Source organism: Engystomops pustulosus, chromosome 8 (assembly GCF_040894005.1).
Source record: "Engystomops pustulosus chromosome 8, aEngPut4.maternal, whole genome shotgun sequence".
Lineage (NCBI taxonomy): Eukaryota > Metazoa > Chordata > Amphibia > Anura > Leptodactylidae > Engystomops > Engystomops pustulosus.
Window position 1 is genome coordinate 27904010 of NC_092418.1, and position 26889 is coordinate 27930898.

At 43.2% G+C, this 26889-nt stretch overlaps 1 protein-coding gene across 1 annotated transcript in view; it reads left to right on the forward strand.

Annotated features, from left to right (window-relative positions):
• The window catches only part of ADAP1 (ArfGAP with dual PH domains 1), an 87604-nt gene that overhangs the window by 21856 nt on the left and 38859 nt on the right, over positions 1 to 26889 (forward strand). The window contains exons 2-4 of the mRNA XM_072120451.1: positions 12832 to 12962; positions 21193 to 21284; positions 22439 to 22521. Coding sequence (XP_071976552.1) covers positions 12832 to 12962; positions 21193 to 21284; positions 22439 to 22521 — 306 coding nt within the window. The remainder of the gene's footprint in view (positions 1 to 12831; positions 12963 to 21192; positions 21285 to 22438; positions 22522 to 26889) is intronic.

Below are 26889 nucleotides of genomic sequence, written 5' to 3' on the forward strand. Positions count from 1 at the left end.
TTTACAAAAACAAATACTGTATGAAGATAATTTCCCATAAATGTCACTATGTTGTCCCTTAGAAACAAGATAGCTTTACTTGGATACGACCACCCCAACACTCTTCCGGCAGTGACCAGGTATGCAATGTTGAGGTGCCCGATCACCTGGATTTAGCGTTCAATACCACAGGACGGCTGTGGGTTATGGAGTAACTCCAGAACTTTTCATATGCAAAAACAATGTGGTTGTATCCAAGTACAATGATCTTGTTTCTAAAGTACAACATGGCTACATTTATTTTATAATATCCAATTAAAGAAATGTATGTATATGGCCGATGAATTAAATTGAGTGTGAATACCCAGATGAGAATATCCCTTCCGCGTACTTACCTTTTACATGCCTAGCACAGGCATTCCCTGGAAAGTTCCTTATCAGATCACAAGGGTGGACCTAGTGCATTATTCTTGCTCTACGACCCCAGATAAGCTGCACTCACCAGGAGGCCATGCTGTTATAGGCACATGAGTGATGCTTCCTGTAAGTTACTCACAAGGCAATTACTGTAGGCGATTGGCCTTTGTTTGGCTCGGCGACCTTACTGAGGACTGTATACTGGTCATGACTCAGCCTTGACTGATACACACAGCAAATAGTCTAAGTTTATTTAATTTTCCTGGAAGACGTTGAGACTCTGAGACTGCTGGCATGGTGCATGAATCATAATGTTCCTTGAAGCTGGAATTACATTTCCTCTACAAGGAATTAATAAGAAGGGACAAAAAATTTCACCATAGAAATGCAAGACCAATCCCAGGAGGTCTTAGCTTTAGGTCGCAGCTGCAGGTAGGTTTTGGTGCTTATGGGTAACCAAATTCCCAACTGGTCCATAAGAAGACACATTGAAGTTCAGAAATTTTAAAGGGGTGTTCCAGTTTCCAGTCTGTATTCATAGAAACTGTTGAGGTGCCCGACCACCCGGATTTAGTGTTCAATACCACAGGACAGCTGTGGATTATGCAGTAACTCCATAACATTTCATATGCAAAAACAATGTGGTCGTATCCAAGGACAATGATCTTGTTTCTAAAGTGTCTTCTTATGGACATTTTTGAAAAAGACATGGGGGCGGGTTATTTATCATTGGGTTTTTTTGTTGTAAAAAAAAAGGCTCAGAAAAGTTTTTTTGGACTTTTCGTTTCTTAAAAGTCTCTATTTCCGCCTCTTCATTAATCTGGCGTAAACATAGAACAACCACTAGTGCGACGCCGTGCAAATCCACATTCATGACCTGGGACTTTTTATGCATTTTGAGACTTTTTTTGGGACTTTTGGAAAATAAAAAATCCCAGACAGAAAGTAGAGAATAAGAACATTTATTAAAGAGCCAAAGCCACTTAAAGTAATCTGATGAGCAGCGCAGCTCCAAAAATAGACATAGAACCGCCCCAAGGAGCCACCTAATGATAAATAGCCCCCTTACTGGGGTTCATTTACTAAGGGTCCGAATCGCACATTTTAGTTGGGTTTCCCAACGATATCCATTTTGTGCCGAATTCCCCCGGGATTTTGGCGCACGCAATCGGATTTTGGTGCACCGGTGCCGGCTTTCACGCGACAGAAATCGGGGGGCGTGGCCGTCGGACAACCAAACGGAGTAAAAAAAACCACCGAATTTAAAAAAGAATTTGTGTCGCAAGATCAGCACTTACGTGCACCGGGGCGAAGAAGGTGAACTCCGGCGGAGCTCGGCGCAGCAGCGACACCTCGTGGATAGTGAATCACCGGCAGACCCGAATCCTCGTCGGAGAACGCGCTTCTGGATCGCGAATGGACCGGGTAAGTAAATGTGCCCCAGTATCTTTATTATTCTCTTATTGACACATTAGAAACTGCAATAGAGAAATATCTGGATACATGGATGTTGCTGTATTTGCTCTTACAATAAGTTTACTAAGGTAAGTAGTTCTGTCTGGTGGTGTAACCCAGCGTCTGCCTGGGCGTCCTCGGAGCGGACAGCTGACAGACGGACAGATATAACTGCATGGTCTGCCATAGGTCTGCTGCCTCTCCCCGCTCATGGGCTGCTGTCACTGCGGGAGATGCTTCACTGCTTCACTGCCGACTCCTCAAATCCCTCCAGGGCCCTGTCAGCGCCGCACTGGGTCAAAGGAACAAGTCAACTTTTCTGGAGAGAGAACGCTGCAAAGAAAAGAATTTATTAGCTTAGGAATTTTTTGCTTCTTAACCCATTCAGTAAAGATGACAAAATTAACTAACTTCCCAAAAAAACCATGTATTTTACAATCTATGGGATGAATGAGGTGTTCATTGGTTACAGGTAATCTGTCAGCAGGTAAATATTTCAGCCCTTGGGATCTTTGTAACCATAGGTTTGCATGTGTTGTTAGTGGCAACAGGGCTGTGAAAATGCATTCGTATTCAGGATTGTAGCTGGACTTGGGGCACATCCTTACACTGTTGTGCTCTTAGCTTTGTTCACTGAATGACTAATACAGAATCCTGCTACAGCTTTTACTTAGAGTACATGGATGGGACTGTGAAGTTAATCAGTGGAGACTAGTGCACAGTAATGTGAGGACACTCCCCTAGTACTTCAAGTCCAGCTACAATCCTGGAGTATAAATAGATTTTTCACAGTCCTGCTGCTATTAACACACCACACACACACAAAGTTATGATTACACAGATCTCCAGGGACAATACCTTACACTGGCTACAGCTGTGCACAGTTAAACCTTCTGATAGCCTTCGTTTAGTGCGAAAGTGTATGAATGGAGTGATGATCTTGTATCTCACACAACTTTGGGCCTTCCCTTAGGCAATTCAATCCCTGTGCTAATGTAATTACATGGTGACACGCCGTTCCGAGGTCTGTTGCATTTGCATTCAGCGGCTTCTGTCCTCCCTTTCCAGGTATTATGTTATGTATTCACGCCCTAGCTTCTTATACAGGACACAGTCTAATGAGTTCCGAATTTGTGAATCTCATTCTTTTATTAGGCATTTTCTGAAGCAGTTGTTTACTAGTTTCAGGACTACAACTCCCAGCATGGTTTGTACATCTTTCCAGTAAAGCAGAAGTTTTCCCATTAGGGATCCAGAGTCCATCCGGACCCCAGTGTCTGAATACCCCAGGACACTTAGCATTCTCAGAGAGTGGAGCGCTTCCGGCCGTGAACAGCGCCCGGGCCGGGTCCCACCGGATCACATGGTTCTTGTTATTGCTGTGAATACAGACACCAGCTGCCATTGTTCAGTGTTTCTACATCAATAGATATTGTCAAAGAGTTTCCTGAATTGTTGCCTAGAATTGTGAATGTTTCAGCATTCATTAACCCTTTGGGATATGTAATCAGACTTTTTAAAGAGGGTTTTACTGCATCAGACAAATTTCTGAGATTTGTGATTTAGTGCGCAGCTCATTATATCCCTGGTCATGTGATGTCACAAAGGTGCACGGCTTGTTATATCCCTGGTCATGTGATGTCACAAAGGTGCACAGCTTGTTATATCCCTGGTCATGTGATGTCACACAGGTGCACGGCCCATTATATACCTGGTCATGTGACATCACATGACACGTTTAATGAATAGTGTTGTACGTGAATGGGATTGTATAATATTACACGCTGGGTGAGGTTACCTCGGGAGGGGCTGCACAGTTGGAGTGGGGCTCCTTGGGCCTAGCAAAGAAAATGATCCCTACTACCCCTAGTAGTAGCTTTCAAACCTGGACTTTTAAGACCTATTATTGTAATATAAGTGACTGGACCCACCAGTGGATTCTCAGCTATTCTGATGGGCCACTCCACGTCTATTAGGGGGCATGGTTTCCTGCAGTCCAAAATTTTTTGATATATTGCAGAAGAAATTGACGCATGTGAACCACGTCCTAAAAATATTTCCCATATGCCCCCAAACTTGGCTATGTCCGTCCTGTAAGACCAGACTGATGTTGTCACAGTCTGTGCTGCGCTGTATTATATGTTGGTGCAATCAGAGCCACGGATTGTTTAGACGTCCTGTGGAAAGGGTTACACACACCATACATTTCCTATATGCAGAATACTATATTATTGTCTTGTCTGCTATTCTATGTGATGGAGTAGTGGAGGCCGCAGCCGGTTTTATTAGCAGGCGACACTGTTATTTGTTACTTGAGCCTCTCCTTAGCCCCGGCCTTCCAGCTCAGAGATGGAAATTATTGTTGTTTTTTATGTCTGTATTAGCAGATCAATGGAAAAACAATTATAGAGACTTTTTTATGGATCTTCTTCCTCCAGTAGAGAAACTAAATGACATTGGCAATTGACTTAATCTACAAGAAGCAGCCGCTATCGTGTCCTGGGTGCAATCTCCACAACCTTTTACACTTGTTTGTGTGACCCAGGATGAAATAGATATCCTTATCCATGTATCGCACCATGTGACCCGTCTACTGGGCCTCATTACTTACAACATAGTTTCAGGGGTGTATATAACCCCCTATTGAGAAAAAAACTGTAAATTCAGTAAGTATTCAGTGGCTTTCACTTTTTTTAAATTTTTTATGTTTAGGCCTTGTGCTCATATCAAATAACTTTATAAGGCTACATTCACATGGTATATTTGCACTCCATTGTAACAATGTTCCCTCCTCCTACCTGAAAGCAGGTGGAGGAGGGAAGATCGGCAGAAGGCAGCGACTTACTGCTGTGGATATTTAGGGGTGTCTCCATCTATGGATATTTATATCCCTTGGGCAATACCCATAGACTTTGCTCAACGGAGGTCGGGGATGGATGTCATACAGTGGCATCCGTCCCCCCTAGGTTTTAATAGCTTTGGCTGAGCATATGCTTTTTCAATATCAACGCAAGTCAATGCAAGTCAATGCAAGTACAGAAACTGTTCAGCGTACATGTGATATAGACGCAATAAAGAAATTGAACAACAAACGAAGACAATACATTGTCATAATCCTGTATAATGCAGAAGGAAAAAAGGGCGGTCAGAATACATGTAACAGCTATGTATTATGAAAGAGCATGGAAAGGAATGAAGGAGCAGAGGAAAAAAGAAAAAGGAGTAAGGGGAGTGGGGGGTGAAGGGAAAGGTCGGATGTGCAGTCCCTGGGCATGATGGGGATAGGGCCTCACAAATAGCTTACAGGATAGAGGCCATAACTGCCATCAACAGAGGAGGCCCTGTGCGTGTAAAGCCAATGTGGCAGGTCTGCTCCTTCCTTGGAGGCAGACCACTTAGACCAGGTACAAAATAATTTGTTGGGACAGCCAGCTTCATCAGCCAGTATCTCTGCCATCCTCCTTAAGTAGTTCATCTGTGTTACCCGTTCCATAAGGGTAGGGCAGGAGGTGGATTTCCAGTGACGAGGAATCACCAGGAAATGACAAAGGAGACTTTTCTTAAGGGAGGACATTAAGGCCAGGATCATGGAGAAAAGGACGATTTCCGGCACAAATCCCCGGCAGAGTTGAGTCTACTATGTCTTTTCATGTCATCTTTCCTGCAATTTATACTGAGATGTAGGAGGACAGAAGTTGCCTCTATCTGCCAGTATGTCTATGGACACTTTCAGCTCAGAATGGCCCCTAGAGATCAGAGACAGGGTTGTGTGGAGGAACAGACCCGGAAAAGGTTACAAAAAATGTTGCATTGAATTTTCCTGAGGGCACAGTGGACTTCATCATTGTCAAATGGAAAATGTTTGGAACAATTGGGAGTATTCTAAATGCTGGCCGCCCCAATTAAAAGGGTTATCCAATCATATGAAGTACCACGTCAAGATTTTCCCTCTACATGTTAGAAGATAACTTGCTGATCGGCCAATGTCCCAGTGGTGGACATAGAGATGAATTAAGCAACAGACACATGTGTGATCAGCTGCTCTGTTGATTTGGAGGTGCAACAGACCCCCATTCTTGTGATCCGTGGAGATTAGCAAGTTGTGGAAAAGGGAAAACTTGGTGTCTCTGGACAACACCTCGTAAGTGTTTGGAGAAGTAGAGCTTTAGTAACTGAGGTGATCAAGAAGCTAATGATCACTTTTTGGTGGAGCTTCAAAGATCCTGTTTACAGAAATATTCAGAAGGTCGACCATCAGCGGATCTCAAAGTGGCAAAGTGGTCTCTATCTAGTATAAGACAATAAGATCCATACTGGAGTAAGTGAAAGAACATCCACCTAAAGATCTCACAGATTATCTGGTTCCATGAAACCAAGGTTAAACTTTTTGGCCTTTATTCTAAGCGACATGTCTAAGGGAAACTTGCCCAAAACCATCCCCATGGTGGCTACGATTACGCAGTTTTTTTACCTTTTAAGGAGAAATTTGTAGCCAGGTATCTCTTGCTGTTCCCCGGCATTTCTGCATTATCTCCAACGTGAGAGTACACCGGTGCGATAAATGGGCCGCTTCCGTTATCGAGCAGCTCAGGATGGGATGTGACAACACTAATTGGCGAGGACATGAGGGATGTTGTGCATGTCATCCATTCTATCCTATTTGACCGCTAGATTCATTCCTGGCAGTCAGATGGCTCCTTGGAAGACTCATTTATCCCAAACGCATTAAGAGCGGAAGTTCCTGGTGACTACTCCGCTATAATATGAGCGCAAGCAAATTGCCTTCAGGCCCCAGATATCACTGCATCACTTTTATCTCTCTGAAGCTATTGACTTTTATGTCTACGAGACGATTTCATGTGTTTACTGGAGATGAATCGCCGTATTTTAGAATCTTAATGTCGGAGGATCCATCATCTTTCCGCTCTTGATAGAGTCATGATCTTGACATTGCACATTGATTATGGCAGATTGCAGCTCATCGATCTTCACGGTGATCTTGCAGATGATGCTGAGAGTTTTCTGGGGGTTATGTGTTTCTTGAGTTTTGTCTAGCTTTTAACCCTTTGTGGTGTACCATATCAAGGGGATGGGTAAGCTTGGAGATATCTGCAGTGGATGATACACTTTGTTAGAAGAGTCCTATAAAGCCTCTGCTCACACTCACCAATTCTGATGGAGTACCACCACATGTGAAACTAAGGCCGTGGTCACACGTTCCGCTATCGTTGGATTCATTACGCGATGCTAGCACAGGGGGCGGGCCTCGGACCAATTGCACATGCGCTTCCAGAGACCCGCCCCCTGTTCACTAGCGCCGCGTTATGAACCCAACGCTAGCGGAACGTGTGACCACCGCCTAAGTGTTATAGTTCCATTGATTGCACTAATGCATGGATACTGCAGGGGCGTGGTCAGTGGTGTAATGAAATTCTACAAAGCAGTTCAAGCAGAGAACTAAGAGCACAGCAGTGTCAGGGCACCCCCCCCCCCCCCCCCTTCCTCTCCCATGTGTCACCAGGTTTAACCCAATAAACTACTAGTACTCTAAGGTTGTGTATGAAATGTCCATTCTAGAATTCCCTCTTTTATGTGAAATCTTATCTGTTTACCTATATGAAAAATATCCCCCAAAACCAGGCAAATATGACTCTTCTCACCTCATTTTCACATGAGATGAGTCAAGTTTAGTGGCTGCAGGGGTAGTGTCACTTCATATGCCCCTATTTCTGTTCTGTAGTACCTAGAAACATGTTTTTCTGTGGTTTTAATCATAAGGATCTAATCTTTCAGATCACATAAGGCTCATGGTTCTGTGAGGTACAGAACTGGGCATACAGGCAGTTAAGTAATAGGCAGGAAGTGGATCGTTATCTGAAGATTGCATTTCCTACTATGTGTTTGGCTGTCTGTATCTCTGGTTCTGTAGATCACAAGGCCATAAATCGTATGTGATGTAAAAGAGGAAATCTTTATCTTTAATGTGACACAAAATCATGTTTCTAGATCCTAGAGCAGTGGTGGCGAACCTATGGCACGGGTGCCAGAGGTGGCACTCAGAGCCCTCTAAATGGGCACCCGCGCCATCACCTCAGGGTAGAGTTTGCAAAACAGGACTCAAGGTCTCTTGCAGTCCCAGGCAGCCCAGGACCCTAGAAGGAAGCTACAATGATAGTCCAAACTTTCTTCTCCTTTCTACTCTATTGGTGTCCTCAGGTGCCTATACAATTTAAACATGTGAAAGAGCAGGGAGTAATAAGTTACTGCTTAAATTGTTGCATTGGCACTTTGCGTGGGATACGTGGGATTTCGTTATAGTTTGGGCACTCGGTGTTTAAAAGGTTTGCCATCACTGTCCTAGAGGATAGAAGATGGGGGCTTCTGAAGTGACACTCCCTCTGCAATTACTAAACTTGACTCATCTCATGTGAAAATGAGGTGAAAAGAGTAATTTTTTCAAGATTTTTTTTAATAAGTAAACAGGTGAGATTTCACATAAGAGGGACTTCTAGAAAGGAAATTTTGTACCCTACTTTAGGGTGGCTAGAATTTAGTGGGGTAAAACCTGGTAACAGGTTCTCTGTAAAGCAGGTGTGCATAGTCAAAGCTGCTGACCTTTTCCATTTAAGGTTTAATTGTTTCGGGTGAAATGACTTTATAATCCCATTCAGATGTGTGTTTAAACTGCCTAATGACTAATCCTTCGAGTGAATTGGTTTGCATATTAATGTCACATTAAATTCTCAGATTCTCATACGAATCTTAATTCAGGTATAATCGCTGTGGCTGCGCCCATCTTGGAATCTTTTAGTCTTCATTCAAAGTAAATGACATGAATTTTAAAGGAAGGGGATCCTAATAGCAGTGACTTATCAGATCTATTCCACACACTGTCCTCTCAGGGAGGAATCTATTGGAATTCTAGGCAGAGACCAAGATGTCCTGACCCACATCAGGTAAAGCTGATACAACTAAAAGGGAAAATGGTACGTAGTGTCCTATGTGCAGGCAGCATGTTATAGAGCAGGAGGAGCTGAGAAGATTCTATGTAGTGTCCTATGTGCAGGCAGCATGTTATAGAGCAGGGGGAGCCGAGCAGATTGTACACAGTGTCCAATCTTTAGGCAGCATGTTATAGATCAGGAGGAGCTGAGAAGATTCTATGTAGTGTCCTATGTGCAGGCAGCATGTTATAGAGCAGGAGGAGCTGAGCAGATTGTACATAGTGTCCTATGTGCAGGCAGCATGTTATAGAGCAGGAGGAGTTAAGCAGATTGTATATTGTGGCCTATTTGAGGCAATGGGGCACATTTACTTACCCGTTCCTGTCGCGATCCTGCGGAGCGTTGTCCGACGAGAATTGGGGTCTGCCGGCATTCACTAAAGTCATGCGCCCGATATCCAGCAGGTGTCGCTGGTCCACCGGATTTCACCTTCGTCTTCCCGGTGCATGTAAGTGCTTGATCTTGCGACACAAATCGCTTTTTAAATTCCGCTGTTTTTCTGAATCCACGCCCCCCCCCCATTTCTGTCGCGTGAAAGCCGGCGCCAATGCGCCACAATCCGATCGCGTGTGCCAAAATTCCGGGCCAATTCAGTTCAAATCGGAAATATTCGGGAAACCGAAAGTGCGGCGATCGGACCCTTAGTAAATGAGGGTCTGTGGGTTAGCAGATCAGATTGTATATAGTGTCCTACCTGCAGGCAGCATGGTATAGAATTGGAAGAGCTGAGAGGAAGCATGTAATAGAGCAGGTGGACCTGAGCAGATTATACATAGTGTCCTATCTGCAGGCAGCACGTTATAGAGCAGGAGGAGCTGAGCTCAGCTTCTCCTGCTCAATAACATGATGTCTGCAGAAAGAACAGCACATATGACCTGCTCAGCTCTTCCAGCTCTATAACATGCTTCCTGCAGATAGGACAATACATATAATCTGCTCAGTTTCTCCTACTCTGAGCAGATTGTACATAGTGTCCTATCTGCAGGCAGCATGTTGTAGAGCAGGAGGAGCTGAGCAGATTTTACATAGTGTACTACGTGTAGGCAGCATGTTATAGAGCAGGAAGAGTACACTGCAGTTCATATTGATGGGTACAGCTTGTTATATCTCCAATTCCCACCATGAACTTCCAGCAATAGAGCTGTTTCTTGACATAGATGTTTAAACAACAACCATCACAGCATCTGAGAGATAATATTTTGGGGGCTCTTTCATCCCCATCTGGTTGGTTAGAGACAATCTTCAACCCATGGTTTAAGACTGCATTAGAAAGTCATTAGATAAACATAGCATGAGTTCAGTGAAACCACCATGGAAAATGTTTGCTCCAATCCTGAAATAAGTTTCCATAAAAAAGGCTTTGTTGTTATTGAGAATATTCCTGGAGCCGGTGAACCTTGGACGAGTGAGCTCTAATCTGGATTGACTTTGTGATAGAAAATCACTGTGTGTTATTAATCAGATTTTTCTAGCCAGACATGGTTAATCAGCTTTTTTAGACTAACTTTGCTAATCAGATTTGTTACAAAATTGTTGTTAATCTGATTTTTGTTAAAGACATTGTTGATCTGATTTATTCATCTCATTATTTTTTATTTAAAAAGTAAAAAAAATAAAGAAGATGGGGAGATTGAATAGGGTTACATGGGTTGGATATACAAAAGAACAGTGATGAGGTCACACATGAGTTGCGTTTACAATCACAATGCCCCAACACGGGTCGGACCTCAAACGTATCGAATATGCAGTTCGATGGAAAAGCATGCGATCGGTAACTAGCAAGTGTCACATGTGAACTCACCCTCAGGCCTGGTGCACACGGCCGCGCTCACAGCCGACATTGAACTCTATCGTGCACAGTCACCGTGTCTAACTGCACCAAGACCAAGCCGGGTCGGCCGCAACACAGTTGACAGATCAAGTGCTGTTCTCACCCAGATTTGCAGCATGGCCGCACTGCTCCTATAGAGATTGGAGAGGTGAGGAGATCCCCCACCTGCCAAAAAATTGCACAAATTTCACCCTGTTTGTGGCCTGTATCTGCACACTGTAATTGTGCATGAGGCCTAACATACCTGCCAAACGCCTGGATCCAACTGGACAATCCCAGATTTCGGGCTCTGCCCCGATCTCCCATCCGGCTGGGGGCGAGCAAAATAAGAGTGGGAGCTGCTTTAGGGTGAGTTGGTGGGGGGGGGGGGGGGAGGGGGACAAAATTAGAGGTGGAGCCAGAGGGGGCATAATAAGAGGGGGAGCTGCTGGATGGGGGACAAAATAAAAGGGGGAGCTGCTAGGGTAATAATAAGAGAGGAAGCTGCTGGGAAGGCACAATAAGAGGGGGATTTAATATGAGGGGGGAGACGAAGGGTAGTAAGGGGGTGGAGTTAGGGATGGAGTAAAAGGCGTATTGCGCTCCACATATTTTATCCTTCTTTCTCTGCTATGAAAATTGTGAGGTATGATTAGGCTACATGCACACGACTGTGTGTCCCTTATGGGCCGAAAACAGGGGAAAGAGATTTGACTGCATGTGAGCCCCCCTCCCCCCTCTCACCATGCCCATGTCCATAGGAAATGAGCCACCGGGCTGCAAGAATAGGTCCTGCTGTATTATTTGGCGCATAGCTGCTGTTTTTTTTGGCTAGCCCATGGCTCCTGAATAGACAGTTGTGTGCATGAGGCTTTTTATTCAGACATTGTAAATCAGATTTTTTAGCCAGGCTTTATTAATTAGATTTTTTTTAGTTGAGAATTGTTAATCAAATTTCTTTAGGCAGTAATAACTTTTATTTATTGTAAGAAGCCATAACTAAAAACCGGATTAATGATCCCTATTACAGCAGACATAATTGTCACAGATTTTTATTATATATAATGTGAATCATTCCCATAACCGGATCTCAGCTCGTATAATAAGACAGCTGGGACAGCTATGGTGTGGGGCTGTACGTAGCCGTGTGTTCATCTGCAAGCATTATCTACACTGTACAGTTCATCTTACTTAAAAAGTTTGCATTTTTAATTTTCTCTTTCTTGAGTGGGTGGATTTCGTACCCATATGTTCTAGAGTATGTCAGATGATATCTGTCTTTTTTTAGTTGGTTGTGGAGCTGTTACATTCTAGCAAATGCATCAGCAGGAAGTTTTCAAGCGCAATCACTAAATCTGCCATTCTTAAAGGGATCTTGTCTCTTGTACATGGACGTTGACATTGCAGGGTCTTGTTTCCTAGGTTAAACGACCAACCCAAAGAACATACAGGGGAAGATTTATCAGACTGTTTGCAACTGAATTCTGTGGCAATTTGCATTAAAAATGACAAAAACGAAACGGTTTTGGTACCGAAAGGGGCGTGGCTTCTGTTTAAAGGGGGACGTGGCCTATACCCGACTTCCACTGGTATTTAACTTGTGGAACTGAAAAACAGAAAAAAGGAAACACGCTATCTTTTAACAAATAAAAGAATTCTTTCTTCTTAAAGGTCATCTACCACCTGAATTAAAGACTGTATGCAAATGAGCCTGAGGGGGACCAAGCTCCATTAACATCTATGGAGCATGGAGCCTCTCAGGCTCATTTGCATACAGTCCTTCATACTGGTGGTAGATGCTCTTTAAGTTCCGTCCTCCTCACTATTATCTAACTTTGAGATACTTTTGAAAAATCGTGTAATAGCCCCCCTATTTATTACTTACCTACCAAACATTTAGCAAGGCATGGGGGACAAATGGAAGGGAGTATAGCTTCACAATCAGACTACAATGGATTTGTTTGTAGTCTGTTACTATGGAGACACAAAATAACTTATTTTCCTTGAGTCTTCCGTAAACTTCAATATACATCACAGGGGGATGATAAAACAATTGATGGATTGTTCACTTGGGTCGAGCTGCAGCTGTACTTGCTTGAGATATTACTGTATTACCGTACCTAAAATAATCCAATTTTTTTGTTTTGTTTGTTGTCACCTTCACAGATCCAGACTGGGCTTCCTACACTATTGGGGTATTCATTTGCCTGAATTGCTCGGGAATTCACCGCAACATCCCTCAGATCAGCCGAGTGAAGTCTGTCCGCTTAGACCCATGGGACGATGTGCAGATCGAAGTAGGCAAACTTTAGTTTATGTTTTTACTCTGTCTGTTAATGATCTTTTCTAGTGCTAATTTGCCATTCCAAGACGTGTGTATAGAAGTGAACATATGCATTGGCCTGACAATTCTGAGCTTCTTGTTTAAAATTCATAAAAGTATTACCATATATACTCGAGTATAAGCCTAGTTTTTCAGCACAAAAAAACATGCTGAGAACCCAAACTTGGCCTATACTTAAGTAAAAAAAATATAGGTTTTACCAGGTTTTTGTGGTAAAATTAGGGGCCTCGGCTTATACTTGGGTCAGCTTATACTCGAGTATATATGGGTAGTTTTTTTACATAGAGAAATCCTGCAGAAGCCCAGTGTATATGTCTATTTTGTTCCTTGCTCTGAAGTTATAAATATTGTAGCCCCCTATGATTGTTGGCTGTTTACCAAGTGACAGCGATACCGTCTGAATCTAACGTCCTTAGGGCTCTTTCACATTGGCGTTGTTTTTCACGTCCGTGGTTCCATGATTTCCACAGATGCCTCAGAAAGCCATTGATTTCTATGGGTGTTTTCACATTGGCTTGTATTTTCACTGATCCGGATTTTTTTTCACAGATACGGATCACAGTAGGCAATAGAAGTCTATGGCTTATTTACTAAGCATCCCGCGGCCGCATTTTCATCGGGTTTCCCAACTTTTCGGGGATCGCCATGGGGATTGTGTTGCACGCGATCGAATTGTGTCGCAATCGCGACGGCTTTCACGCAACACAAATCAAGGGGCGGGCCGTCAGACGATCCAAAGAATTCGACAATGCGCGGTATTTAACATTTAATAATTGTGTCGCAAGACAAGCACTTACATGCACCGGGAAGAAGAAGGTGAACTCTGTCTGACCTGAGCGGGGAAGCGACACATGCAGGATATCGGGCGCATGCTTGTAGTGAATCGCGGCAGACTTCATCCTCGTTGGACAGTCCGTATCGGGGACCGAACAGGGACCCTATGGGTCCGCAAAAAAAAAAAGATGTTTTTTGAAAAATGACGGGTTTTTTTCAATGATGAGGCACAAAAAGCAGGTGTGATGTTTTCGAAGCAATGTTAAACACGGAGACAAAACAGAAGAAAAACGGAGACACAACAGAGACAAAACGCAACGGATGCGCAACAGAAGCTGAGCATCAACCTCAGTGTGAAAGAGCCCTTAACATGCACACTAGGCACTGTAAATTTTTAATTTGTTTTTAACCCCTTCCCGACATTTGACGTACTATTACTGCATGGCGGGAGGTGCGTTCCCGCAAAATGCAGTAATAGTACGTCAAGCTTCTGGCGCAGGCTCCTGAACGGAGCCGGCGCCAGAAGCAGTACGTCAAGCTTCTGGCGCAGGCTCCTGAACGGAGCCGGCGCCAGAAGCTGCGGGTGTCGGCTATATATTATAGCCGACACCTGCCTCTAACACCCGCGATCGGAGATTTCTCCGATCGCGGGTGTTAACCCCTAACACGCCGCAGTCGCGCTGACCGCGGCGTGTCAGGGGCATTTAGCTTGAATCGGACCCACCCGCGGTGCTTACCGGGGGGGTCCCGCTGCTCTGATCGCAGCCCCGGGACTGCTGGTGCCCGGGGCTGCGCGATCCTCCTTCCAGGAGCCGGGTGCGTGCCTTCTGGCAGGACCCGGCTGTGACACACTGAGCATGCGCAGCATGCTCAGTGTGTCACATAATACAGTGTAATACATCTGCATTACACTGTATTAGGTGAAGAATAGCTTGAACAAGTGATCAGTGGATCACTTGTTCAAGCTAACCTGTAAAAAAATAAGCCCTTATATGTCCAAATTGCCAAAAAAAAAAAGATTGTATAGCCATTATAAAGTGACAATGCATAATCTGCTCTGAATGGCGCAGCTCCCCTCCATGCCCTGGCGTGTGCCCATAGAGCAGGTTACTACCACATATGGGGTATGGTTATACACGGAAGGGATTGGGTATCAAATTTTGTGGAGCGTTTTGGTATTTTATCCACTGAGAATTTGTACATTTTATGAAAAACACATTAATTTAGTAAAAAAAAAAAAAATTCAAAATTGCATCCGATTTTTGTTTCAACCCCTGTAAACCAATTAAAGGGTTAACAAACTTCATAAAAGTTGTTTTACGTACGTTGAGGGGTGTAGTTTCTATAATGGGGTAATTTATGGGGTTTTACTTTTATTTAGGCCTCTCAAAGTGACTTGAAACCTGAGCAGGTCCCTCAATAGCAGGATTTTGCTTTTTTTATGAAAATGTGAAAAATTGCACCTAACGTTCAAAGCCCCATAACAGCTTACAAAAATGATAGTATGTATAAAAAAACCATGGAGGCATAAAGTAGACATTTGGTGAATGTTAGTTATTACATTTTCTGGTGTTATGACTCATGTGTGGAAAAAGTAGAACATTTTGAATTTCAAAAATTGAGAATTTTTCCAAATTTTCACCAAATATCTGATTTTCTCATAAATAAATGCAAAACATACCACCAAAATTTTGTAACTAACATGAAGTACAATGTGTCACGAGAAAACAATTTCAAAATCACTTGGATACGTTGAAGCGTTCCAAAGTTATAACCATTTATAGTGACACAGGGCAGATTTGAAAAAATGGGCCGTGTCAGGAAGGTGAAAAGTGGCTTCAGCGTTAAGGAGTTAAAAGGGGAACAAATCACTTCCTATAGGTATTACGGATTGAAATACAAAATTTGTACATTTGTGTAAATTGTACAGGCATCTTTATAATGGCCAGATATACATCAGCAGATCCCGCGTTACTTTGTTGTTTGCTCTCCATGATGTCATCAGGGAGCGACGATCAGTTGCCATGACAGCCTTAAGTCTTCATAAGACTCCATGGCTTGTGTTTGCTAAAGATCTGTAACATATCTTCATCAAGTTAAAAAAAAAAAGTTCAAAAAAATAAGGAGTGAAAAAACCCTTAAATGTTCAAATAAACCTCCTGCCCTTAGAAATGATATGAAAAACGTTTTTTTATTTTTTTAAATGTATTAAAACACAATAACAGATTAACACAATAGTAGATTTGGTATCGCTGTGATTGTAGCAACCCAATGAATAAAGGAGAAAAACTGAGCCCACAAGATAATGGCACTAATACGTTTTTTCACCAATTTTTACTGCATTTGGAATTTTTTTACCACTTCCCAGTACATGGCATGGAATAATAAATGCGGTCACTACATATTATTTATATAGCGCACATAAATTTCGCAGCGCTGCACAGAGCTTGCAAGGTCAGTCCCTGTCCCCAATGGGGCTACAACCTACCAGTATGTTTTTGGAGTGTGGGAGGAAACCAGAGGACCAGGAGGAAACCCATGCAAACATGGAGAGAACATACAAACTTTTTGCAGATGTTGACCTGGATGGGACTTGAACCAAAGACACCAGCGCTCCAAGACCATAGTGCTAACCACTGAGCCTCCGTGCTGCTTTATTATAGTGGTGTCTACCTGGAGAGACTCAGTGTCCCGACTACCAGCTGTTCTCTCCCTATCGCTACGTTGTTGGGCCTACCATCAAATGTGTATGATCGGTTTCATTTGGCATCTGTCATATACCGACTGTAGAAGTGTCCTCCTCTCCACATTGAAAACACATTGACATTGGCCGAATTGTCCGTGCATGTGTATAGGGAGGTTGGATGCAGCAATAAGATGTACAGGCAGTCCCTGGGTTACTTACAAGATAGGGTCCGGAGGTTTGTTCTTAAGTTGAATTTGTATGTAAGTCGAAACTGTATATTTTATCATTGTAGATCCAGACAAAAAAAAATTTGGCCCCAGTGACAATTGGAGTTTAAACATTTTTTTGCTGTAATGGGACCAAGGATTATCAATAAAGCTTCATTACAGATACCTTACAGCTGATCATTGTAGTCTGGGACTATAATAAAGCTTCCTGACAGCTTCACCAGAGGTCAGAGGGGTCTGTCTGTAACTATGGTTTGTCTGTAAGTCGGGTGTCCTTAAGTAGGGGATCGCCTGTATATCTCCAGATGAGGAACCCATTATCAGTCATATGATGAGAATGATCCCTTCTCCGGTAGCCAGAAGCAGCTTGAGAAGATAAGACAGTAAGCAGATGTTCTCCAGGAGTATCACCCCTCCAGCCGCCTCCTTCTCCTGATATGTTTTCACACTGCGCTGCTTAATGATAACATCTACAACGTCTAAAAGCCTCGGTGAAATCTCGACAGGCGATGACTTTCTGATGCGTTTCTCTAGAAATGGTGACATGACTGATCAGACACCTCTGTCTGCAGCGCGCGAGGAAGAAAAGTCTTCCTTCAGCTATTTGATCATCCTCAAGACGCAGTCACGGGAGACTTTTCACGTAATGAAGTCAAGTGTTTGCAGATCTGAGCCACGAAATCTGTTAGGTGCTGTCTTTTTAATAAAAATTTTCCGGCAGTGTCTTGCCCATGTTACTAGATAGACTCTGTACAGTAATATTAGGCCATGTTTTGATGTAGAAGTGTGAGATCTAGAGGAAACCTTAGCCCTCAAGTCTTTGAGACGGATTCTTCTTACCCAGTGGTTGATGGTTGTCTGACGGTTCCCTTGGCCAAAATTTACGGACAATTTATGGCCTCTGTAAATCTTGATATAGTCACCTTAAGCTACCTAGATACATAGATGGATGCCATAGCTGTCTTAAAGATATTATCCAGGGAGAGGAAGTTGCAAGGTTCCTGACCAGACTTGGTGTCATCAGAAATAAACAGGTCGGGTCCAACAGACACTTCCCAGACCCCTTAACGGGTTGGGCTCTATACAGAACCTAAGATTGCAAAAGGTTGAAATCCAACATGTCAGTTACACTTCCTTCAGCCATCAAGGAACAGAGACTTCAAAGGTTGGACCACCTGATCACCGGAGGTCCATCCCAAGGTTAGAAGACTTTTCTAACACAACATTCTAACACTAGATTTATCCACTAAATTACTAACCACTTCAGGTAGGATATAAAATGTCCTTTCTCGAATTCCCTCTTTTATGGGAAATTTCGATAATGTATTCATTTACATAATTTGTAAAATGCTCACAATGATCCATCACAGCCTTTATCTAGTCAATTCATACATTAATCATTATAAAATCCTCTTTTTGGTCAGTTTTCCAAAATCATGGGAAACTGACCATAGAAGAGTCATATTTACCTGAGATGAAGCAAGTTCAGAGGCTACAGGGGGAAGTGTTGTTTAAGACGCCCCTATCTTTGGTTCTATCGACCTAGAAACCCGCTGTTGGTGTCTCAGTTAAGAATCTCATCCTTACGATCGCATAAGGCTTGTGACTTCTGTGATCTAAAGAACTAGAGATACAGAAAGTGAAAAAAATGGACTTTCATCTGCAGCTCACATGTCCAGCTAGGTATTTAGTTCTGGTTGTGTAGATTCGTATCTATATCATGCCACTGTGTACCGTGTTTCTAGGCTCTATAGTATGTGAAGTGACACTCACTGTGAAGCCTTCTAAACTTGACTCATCTCAGGCAAAATATGACTATCTTTATAAGTAACCAGGGGAGATTTCACATAATTATGGATCTATACCAGACCTGAATGAGCTGGTAGTTTAATGAAGTAAAAACTGGTGATAGATTCTCTTAAAGAAGATTATGTGATGGGTGCTCCTGTGACCCATATCCCGGGTCGCAGACGCGTTCGTGTGCCTCCCTGTGCTCCTGGAGCTTCACTCACCTTCCCTGGCTGCAGTACACGCCGGCTTGATAAGATTTAAAGGGCCAGCACGCCGATAATTGCCGCTGGCCTGCCGCCACCCCTGATAAATTGCCAGCCCCTTCCTGTGTCCTCTGCCGGATCTTTGAGCCTCTTGCCTTAGAGAAAGCTTTTTCCCTATGTCCTGTGCGTTTTATAGTGATTTCCCATTGTGACCTCAATTCCGTTTCTGACTTTGCTCTTGTGCTGCCTGTCCTGACCTTTCCGCTACGTCCCCGACTCTGATCCCGTGCTGCCTGTCCTGACCTCCTGCCTGTCCCCGACTCCATCTCTGCCTCACGATTCTGCACCTCGCCTTGGCCACCACCCTGGACTAAGTCGCGCCTTTGGAGCATTGCATTGGGCTCTGGTGAAAATTGGGTACCACTTAGACTCCGGTCCCAGGTGTCGGCTTACGTCATCGTCCGTGGTGGTTCAGTGGGTCCACTACTCCTGAATCCTGACAGACTACTCGTATGTGTAAACTTTATGACGTGGATGTGACTTTGGACTCAAGACAATTCTACACCGGGAGGCAAGTTTTATGTTTTTAGGTTGAGTGTTGCTTTGGATCTTGGGTCATTCCTTAATCTGAGGTTACGGCTTCAGGTTATTTTTAAAATGAAGGATTTTGATAAATGTTGAAATGATGTTCTTGATAGGATTAAAGGGTCAACACTGAGATCACCATTGACTTAAAGAAGAAAAAGAAGCCCATTCCTCTCCTCTACAGACACAAGATCTTAATATAGAAGCCGGTGATGCTCTTTGTTGTTATTGTATCATGTAATGGTTCTCTGACTGGTGTTTGTTTTATTACTATGTACTTTGACCATCTTACAATATGCAACTTTTAACTGTTTTACTCCCTTTTAGGTTATAGTAAGTATCAGTAACAACCTTGTTTCATTAGAGGAGAGCCTAATAATAGTGTGGTCTGCTTCTAAAACACCAAAAATTTTGTAATAATTTGTGGAAAAGCTGAGAGCTACTGTTCAGTTCCCCTGTAATTATTACACACTTTTTTTCAATGGATTCAGTAATGTTCTGCTATTTTGGGTCCTTCAGTTTGAGAGGTAATGTTTAAAACATTAGAGGATAGTAAAGAAACTTCTCGTTTAGTATTCAATAGCAAATTATTAAACAAAAAAAAAACTGTTTTAAAGGAACTCTCCAGTCATAGCTGGTACAGCGCTAGAAAGGAAGGAGCAGGACTCATTTTCATTGCCTTCCTAGAACATAGAACCATGTTCCTCCCTTCTGGCCCTGAACAAGGTATAATTCACTGAATCAGCTGTGACTGGAGTGTTCCTTTAAGGCTTCACAGATTAGTCTTAGTATACAGACAGGCCCCTACTTAAGAACACCCGATTTACAAACGACCCCTAGTTACAAACGGACCTCTGGTAATGGGTAATTTACTGTACTTTAGCCTTTAGGCTACTATAAACAGCTATAACAGTTATCAAAGGTGTCTGCAATGAAGCTTTATCCTGGTTCTGATGACGACTCATCATTTTGAAAATCCAATTATCACAGAGACCAAAAAAAATTGGCTGGGGTTACAAAATATACGGTTCCGACTTGCAAATTCAACTTAAAGAGAACCCGTCATGCAAAATAACCCCCCTAATCTAAATAGATTTTCATAAACTGCCATTAGAAGCATTGCCTCTATCCCTTCATTGTCTCTCTACATGCCTGTAAACCTAAGCAATGAGGTCCTAAAGCTGTATGCAAATGACCTGTGAAATGTCCAATGAAGCATTAGCATATTCAAGCTGTCCACTCTATTCATGAGTGGGAGGCACAGCCACACCCCCAGTGCTTGACTGACAGCCTGTATAATGATGTGAGGCTGTATAATGATGTGCTTCCTGGTGCTGGCGCCCCCTGCAGCCTGTGTGTGTATAGGAGAGATACAACAGCTCCAGGCAGCCATGTTATAGCAGAACATATCAGGTACTTGTGTATCTGATGTCTGTGTCTCACACATGTGCATTAGGAGGATGCAGCATGTCAGCAGATGCAGCACACACTGGCAATGATTTACTATACATTACACACAGACATGAGCAGGGGGAGGAGAGGGGAGGGGTAATAGGAGTGACATCACTGCCTCTGACCATGTGACCAGACTCATTTACATAATAAAGAATAGATGATTTTATAATGATTGATGTATGAATTGACTAGATAAAGGCTGGGATGGATCCTTGTGATCTGCTCCAACAGGTAGTAGTGACAGGACAAGTGACAGAGACCTGATGACAGGTGTCCTTTAAGAACAAACCTAAAGAACCTCTCCTGTGCTGCCTGTACTCCCTTATTATATATTCATCATCAATTTGCATAAATAAAAGAGGCTCTCTAGGGATATGCATTCTTGCCTCAACTATTGGGATTGTCCTAAAATTGATGCCTTTGGCCTTAACATCACTCATGTTGCCTTTTCTTTTTTTTCAGTACATGTCATGTCTGGGAAATAAAGTAGCACAAGCAAAGTTTGAGTCTAAAGTGCCAGCATTTTATTACAAGCCAACAGCATCTGACTGCCAGTGAGTAATGTAATACATTTACTTTTTACTTTGTGTAATGTATTTATGCTCAAAGGAAATCTACCCTCAGAATCCATCCTGATAAACCAGGGACACTTACTCAGAGATCCAGGCACCGGGACTGTGGTAATCTTCTTTATATTTCTTATCCATGGCCTCCTTCCTTCTAAAATCAACTTTTAATATTATGCTAAAGAGTCAGAAGGATTCTGGCTACTGCATGGAGAGGCTATGGTACTAATGCTCATATACTTTCTGGCTCATTAGCTTAATTATAAAAGTTGATTTTAGAAGGACGGAGGCCATGGATAACAAAAAGTAAGAATATTACCACAGTCACAGTGCTTGGATCTATGAGTAAGTGTCCCTGGTTTATCATGATGGATCTTGATGGTAGATTTCCTTTAAACCATAATGATTCTTTACTTTTTTTTTACATAAATGGTCAAAAAATGTGTCATTATATCTGATTACAGAAAACTTCCTCTTTCTCCACTTATCAGGCTCCTTTCCTCCTCCCCCTGCCTCCTGCCCTGATCACTGATACAGGGTAGTCTATGCATTGAAGTAGAAAGAGGGAGCAGCCGCGGCTGGAGAGACACAGACGCTGATAGTATCTCCTCAGTGTTAGATTCACAGCAGTACAGCTTGGTATAATGTCCTCCATGCTCCTGCTGCTTCATTGTCTATGTAGAGTGATAGCGGAGTAACACCTCCTTGCAAAGTTGCTGTTGTTAAAAACAAGGCTTGTGGTATATCATTAGGATATGTCACCCATGTCTGATCTCCTCTGCTGCGACTCAACCCAGCCCTTATCTCCACTGCTAAAGCGATGGCTCCACACAGCTTACCCAGGGCAACTGTATGGTTGGCCCATCATAGTCTATGGTGGCAGATTCTAGCAATGGTTATTTTTTCATTCCCCTAGCTGAAATAATGTACATTTTCCCTGAAGGCTGTTATTAAAGACCACCTGAGATAAGGTATAGGAAGTTCTCTCCACCATGATGGGGACAATAGTCACTCCATGAACTCATTGAATGTTTAGTGACTTATCGATCTCCTGCTGTCCTAGTAACACGTGTGAGCAGATAAGGCGTCATGGGCGACGTGTCTAATGTGCCCGCTGAATGAGTTGTCCTTTGTGCTTGCAGAGTTCTCCGCGAGCAGTGGATTAGAGCCAAGTACGAGAGGAAAGAGTTCATCTACATTGAGAAGCAGGAGCCGTATTCTGCAGGTATGGATTTGCTATCCGCCTAGAGCTCGCTCCTAATCCTTACACCGCCTGGAGGGAAATAAAACAGAATGCAGCACATCACACCGGGCCGCTCCGCCAATCCTCCAGGATCAAACCATGCTTTATAAATATTACAGACAGTTCCACTCTGATGTCTACTTTTAGGCTATTAATGCCCTTGGTTGGCTGGGGAAATTCGTGCCAGTCAGAGTTTGTTTTAGTGTTTTTTTTATATTGTTTGGTTTTGCACACTTTGACTCTTAAAGGGACAATACTTTTTTTTAATATATTAACGCAGCATTTTTGACAGGGACACATTGGGGATCAGTGATATTAGACACATTGGGATCTAGAGCCTGACGGACTCACAGGTACCTCTGTAATAAGTAGCACATTGTAGGTGGAGGCTCTGTTACACACGTTGCATTTTTACTCATAGGTGGGATTAATTATGACCCCCTCCCACTTTACTCGTGTAAAGTACTGCGTCCTGCTGCGCTGCTGGACAATTCTATGCGAGAAACATGCTATGACCTGCGGTGCCCGTCACGTCCCCCGCACCCCTCATGTCATGATGGTGGTGTTAGGGGGAAAATAATTGTAATTCCTGAAGGTGCTCAAGTAATTTTGACTATTTCAACCCCCCCCCCCCCCCCCTATAAACTTTATAGTATGTGATGCCCATTCTAAAAAGTACCATACAGAAAGGAATCTTCTAACCACAGGTACCAACAATAATTAGGTAGGTTCCTGTCACACATTTGTAAATAAGGAGCCCACAACTCAGCCTCCCCGGCTGTATACTTATGGTATAGAGACTAAAGATGGAGAGGATAACCACAGCACACATCCAGCTATCAGAGATGCTTCTGACTCTATCTAGGCATGAGATACTGTGCTGAGGCATCATGAGATTGATAGCAGGAAGAGGATTCAGACCAAATGTACAAATCTTTCTCAAAGTAGTGCAAAATGTAAGTGAAGAATGTATAAAATAAGTGCCAATTGTTATATACAGTCAGGTATTGTATGTTTTCACTAGAGGTCTTCTAAAATGTGAAAAAAAACTCATCTCAGGTCATCTTCAAGTGTTCTGAAGGCTGTTGGGAAGTGTAGGAGTAAACCCTCAATAGCTTTGGTGATAACCATAGCCTAGTCCCTGCAGATAAGCCAGAAGATAAGCCATAAGCCCATGCTCTGCTGGTTTATATACTATTACCCCTACATCCTTGGAAATAAGTGTCTCTTTGGAAGGATTACTTAGCTTTGGGAAGACTATTCTCCTTCCAATGCCGTATATTTCAGTATTCATCCTACGCTCTGAGCAGTGTGCAGGTATTTTCACTGATTTAAACCCAAGCTGCTTCCTGGTTTTATTATTTGCACTCCAGGGTTATCTATTGCGGTATTAGACTTTGGTCATGAAGTCAACTCGTGTGTAGAATCTAATCATAGTAGAGCATACACCCATAACATGAACGCTTCACCCTGCATTTTCGATGCATTTTATCACAACTTCATAGTGATCACATTTTCACAGTAAATACCAAGGTCCTGTATGGGTGTTTTCAGTACACAGCAGCTAATACCTACCTAGAAGTGGTCCAAGAAAAGCCACCGGTGACATAGCTGCTATAGCCACTTTCTATGTATTGGGCTATGTGGCCTCATACTGACTCCTGCTACATCACAAAGGTGTTGACTTGATTTCCAAATTCTCCTTGCCTTGGTTCAATGAGGACCCAACAAAAAACCTTCAGAACTTATTGGCACCAGGTACCACTACCATTCAGAAGTTTTGAGCTGAAATTGCTTTAGCAAGAATCCTTAATTATATTAGGTTGGGGATTATAGTGCTATGGCCAAGAGTAGAAGCTGCATTTCTCACAAAAGTGATTAGACTCCTCACGTTTTTAGAGGTGTTTTTTATTATGTATTTTCAAGGGACAATACTGAAGATTTGACACTTAAATGCAATGTAAAGTAGTTACAGTAGTGTGCATTTGGTGTGCCTCAAAATAGCTGAAAACATGGCCATTCATGTCTAAATAGCTAGCGACAAAAGTGAGTACACCCCTGTGAAAATGGGCAAATTGTGTCCAAACTATCAAAATTTTGTATGGCACTAGAGATGAGCGGATCTGACGTTTACGGTTCAGACATATTGCCGGTTGGCGGACAACCAGCCAGTCCGGCACATTGACGTCCCAAGCAACTAACCATGGCTACGATTGTCCAACGGTGGCCTGAACCCCGGACTTGAACCCAAACATTAGGTCCACTCATCTTTATTTTTCAACACTGACTTAACTCTCTTGGTTATAAAGTTCACTAGAGCTTCACAGGTTACAGCCACTGGGATCCTCTTCTACCCTTCATGAAGATATCAGGGAGCTGGTGGATTGACATCGCCATGACTTTAGGCAACTCCTCATCGGATTCTGTCCACATATGCTTGACACCATCTGAACCAAATAAGTTTATCTTGGTCTCATCTATTAACCCATGTTCCTGGTCTGCTTGTCTTCAGCAAACTGTTTGTGTCAGTTAAAGTTGTCCAGACATTCCAGTTATTTGCAAATTGATCTATCTTCTTAGGCTTCTTTATAAAGATCCTGTAGAGATTTCTGTGCCATGTGGTGCCATTTTGAACTTCTACTGACTTGTACTTACCTCCCAACCATCCCGGATCCAGTGGGACAGTGCAGGTTTTCTGGCTCTGGTACACATCGGGCATCCTCCGGACACTGACAGAGCTGTTTATGGTGGTAATCTAGAGAGTCGGCAGCTCCCTGCACTATCACTGGTCCGCTGCACCTGCTGTGTGTAGCAGAGCCGGCAGGTGCTTTGTGATGATGTCATCTGCATGTCTGCTTCACTGCTACCCACTGGAGAAGGAGAGGAGAGAGGAGCTGCTGTAGGGGGACAGGGAAAATTGAGTGCCTGTGTTTATTATTTTACTGTTGGGACACAATACCAGGGGAAGCTGCTGGGGGCCAGATAAGAGGAAGAGCTGCTATGGATGATGAATAAGAGGGGGAGCTGCCTGGGGGCACAATAAGAGGGGGAGCTGCTAAAGATGCAGAATAAGAAAGGAGCTGTTTGGGGACACAAAAAGATGGGAAGCTGCTGGAGGTCTGGGGGTGCAGAATTAGAGAGGGAGCTGTTATAGATGAATAAGAGGGGGAGCTGCTTGGGGGTACAATAAGAGGGGGAGCTGCTGGAGGAGGCAGAATAAGATGGTAAGCTGCTAGGGAAGCAGAATAATAGGGGAAGCTGCAGGGGGCACAATAAGAGGGGGAGAAGCTGGGGGACGTTTGCCAGTATGAGAAATGTATACCACCAAATTTAACCCACCTGCTCCCTATTCACACCTGAGAGCTCGTAACACTAATGGGCACTATATGGCCATTTTTACTTAGGAGTGTAATGCCATCAAAAGATTAAATAAAATATTTCCAATTATGTAAGGGGTGTACATGCAATATCCAGGGCTGCAAAATTGTGCACATCCGCTGACATAAATGCAAAATTGCTCTGAGATGGTGTGAAATACAAAATGAAGAAGCAGACAGTGGTGAACCACAGAGGCCGAGCCGCCTGGTGGCAGAGGGTCTGTGTCTGATTTGCTTCCCTTTAGTCATAACTCTGTATCCAGTGCTCAGTGTGGTGCATTCACATACGTCTGTTAAACCCAGATATTGTCCCCTTCACCAACCCAGATTGCGTGCAAATACATTATTTTGCAATGCAGCTACGTGACCGGTGTGGTCCCGGGCTGTATTCAAGCATATGGATCCCCTGAGAGGTACATAGATAAAATGTATCTAGATTTTGGTATCCAACGCCTTCACCTGGGGTGGTCCTAACCCTCTGGATCACCAGACATACGAGCAGGAGGAGGAGGTGGCTACATGTAGACTCGCAGAACTCCCCTCCACATTCATTATTCATACTTCCTGCTCCATATCAATTCTATCTGCTGGTAAAGCGGAAAGCACTGAGCAGGCACAATGTACCCGGTTTAATAATTTATCCATATATTTATTTGGAATGCCCTTCTTCAGCAGAACAGGCTCCTTTTATGTTATGCTGCGCATTTTCCAAACCAGCAGAGGGGATAGAATTAAATTTGTTGTAACAATTATTTATGCATGAATCGGTGCCATTGATGATAAGGACGTGGCACTGCAAAGCCTTCTGTTACAATGCCGTAATTGTCTCCTGGCATCCAATACATGTACTGCAAATGAATCAAGGCAGGACTGGCAGGGGACTTGGGGATAAAGTGTCCCCGCTGTCCCATTATCAGTCAAGTTCTGCTGCAAGTGGATTCTGGTTTCTGCAAATTAATGTTCTTCTTTGTAG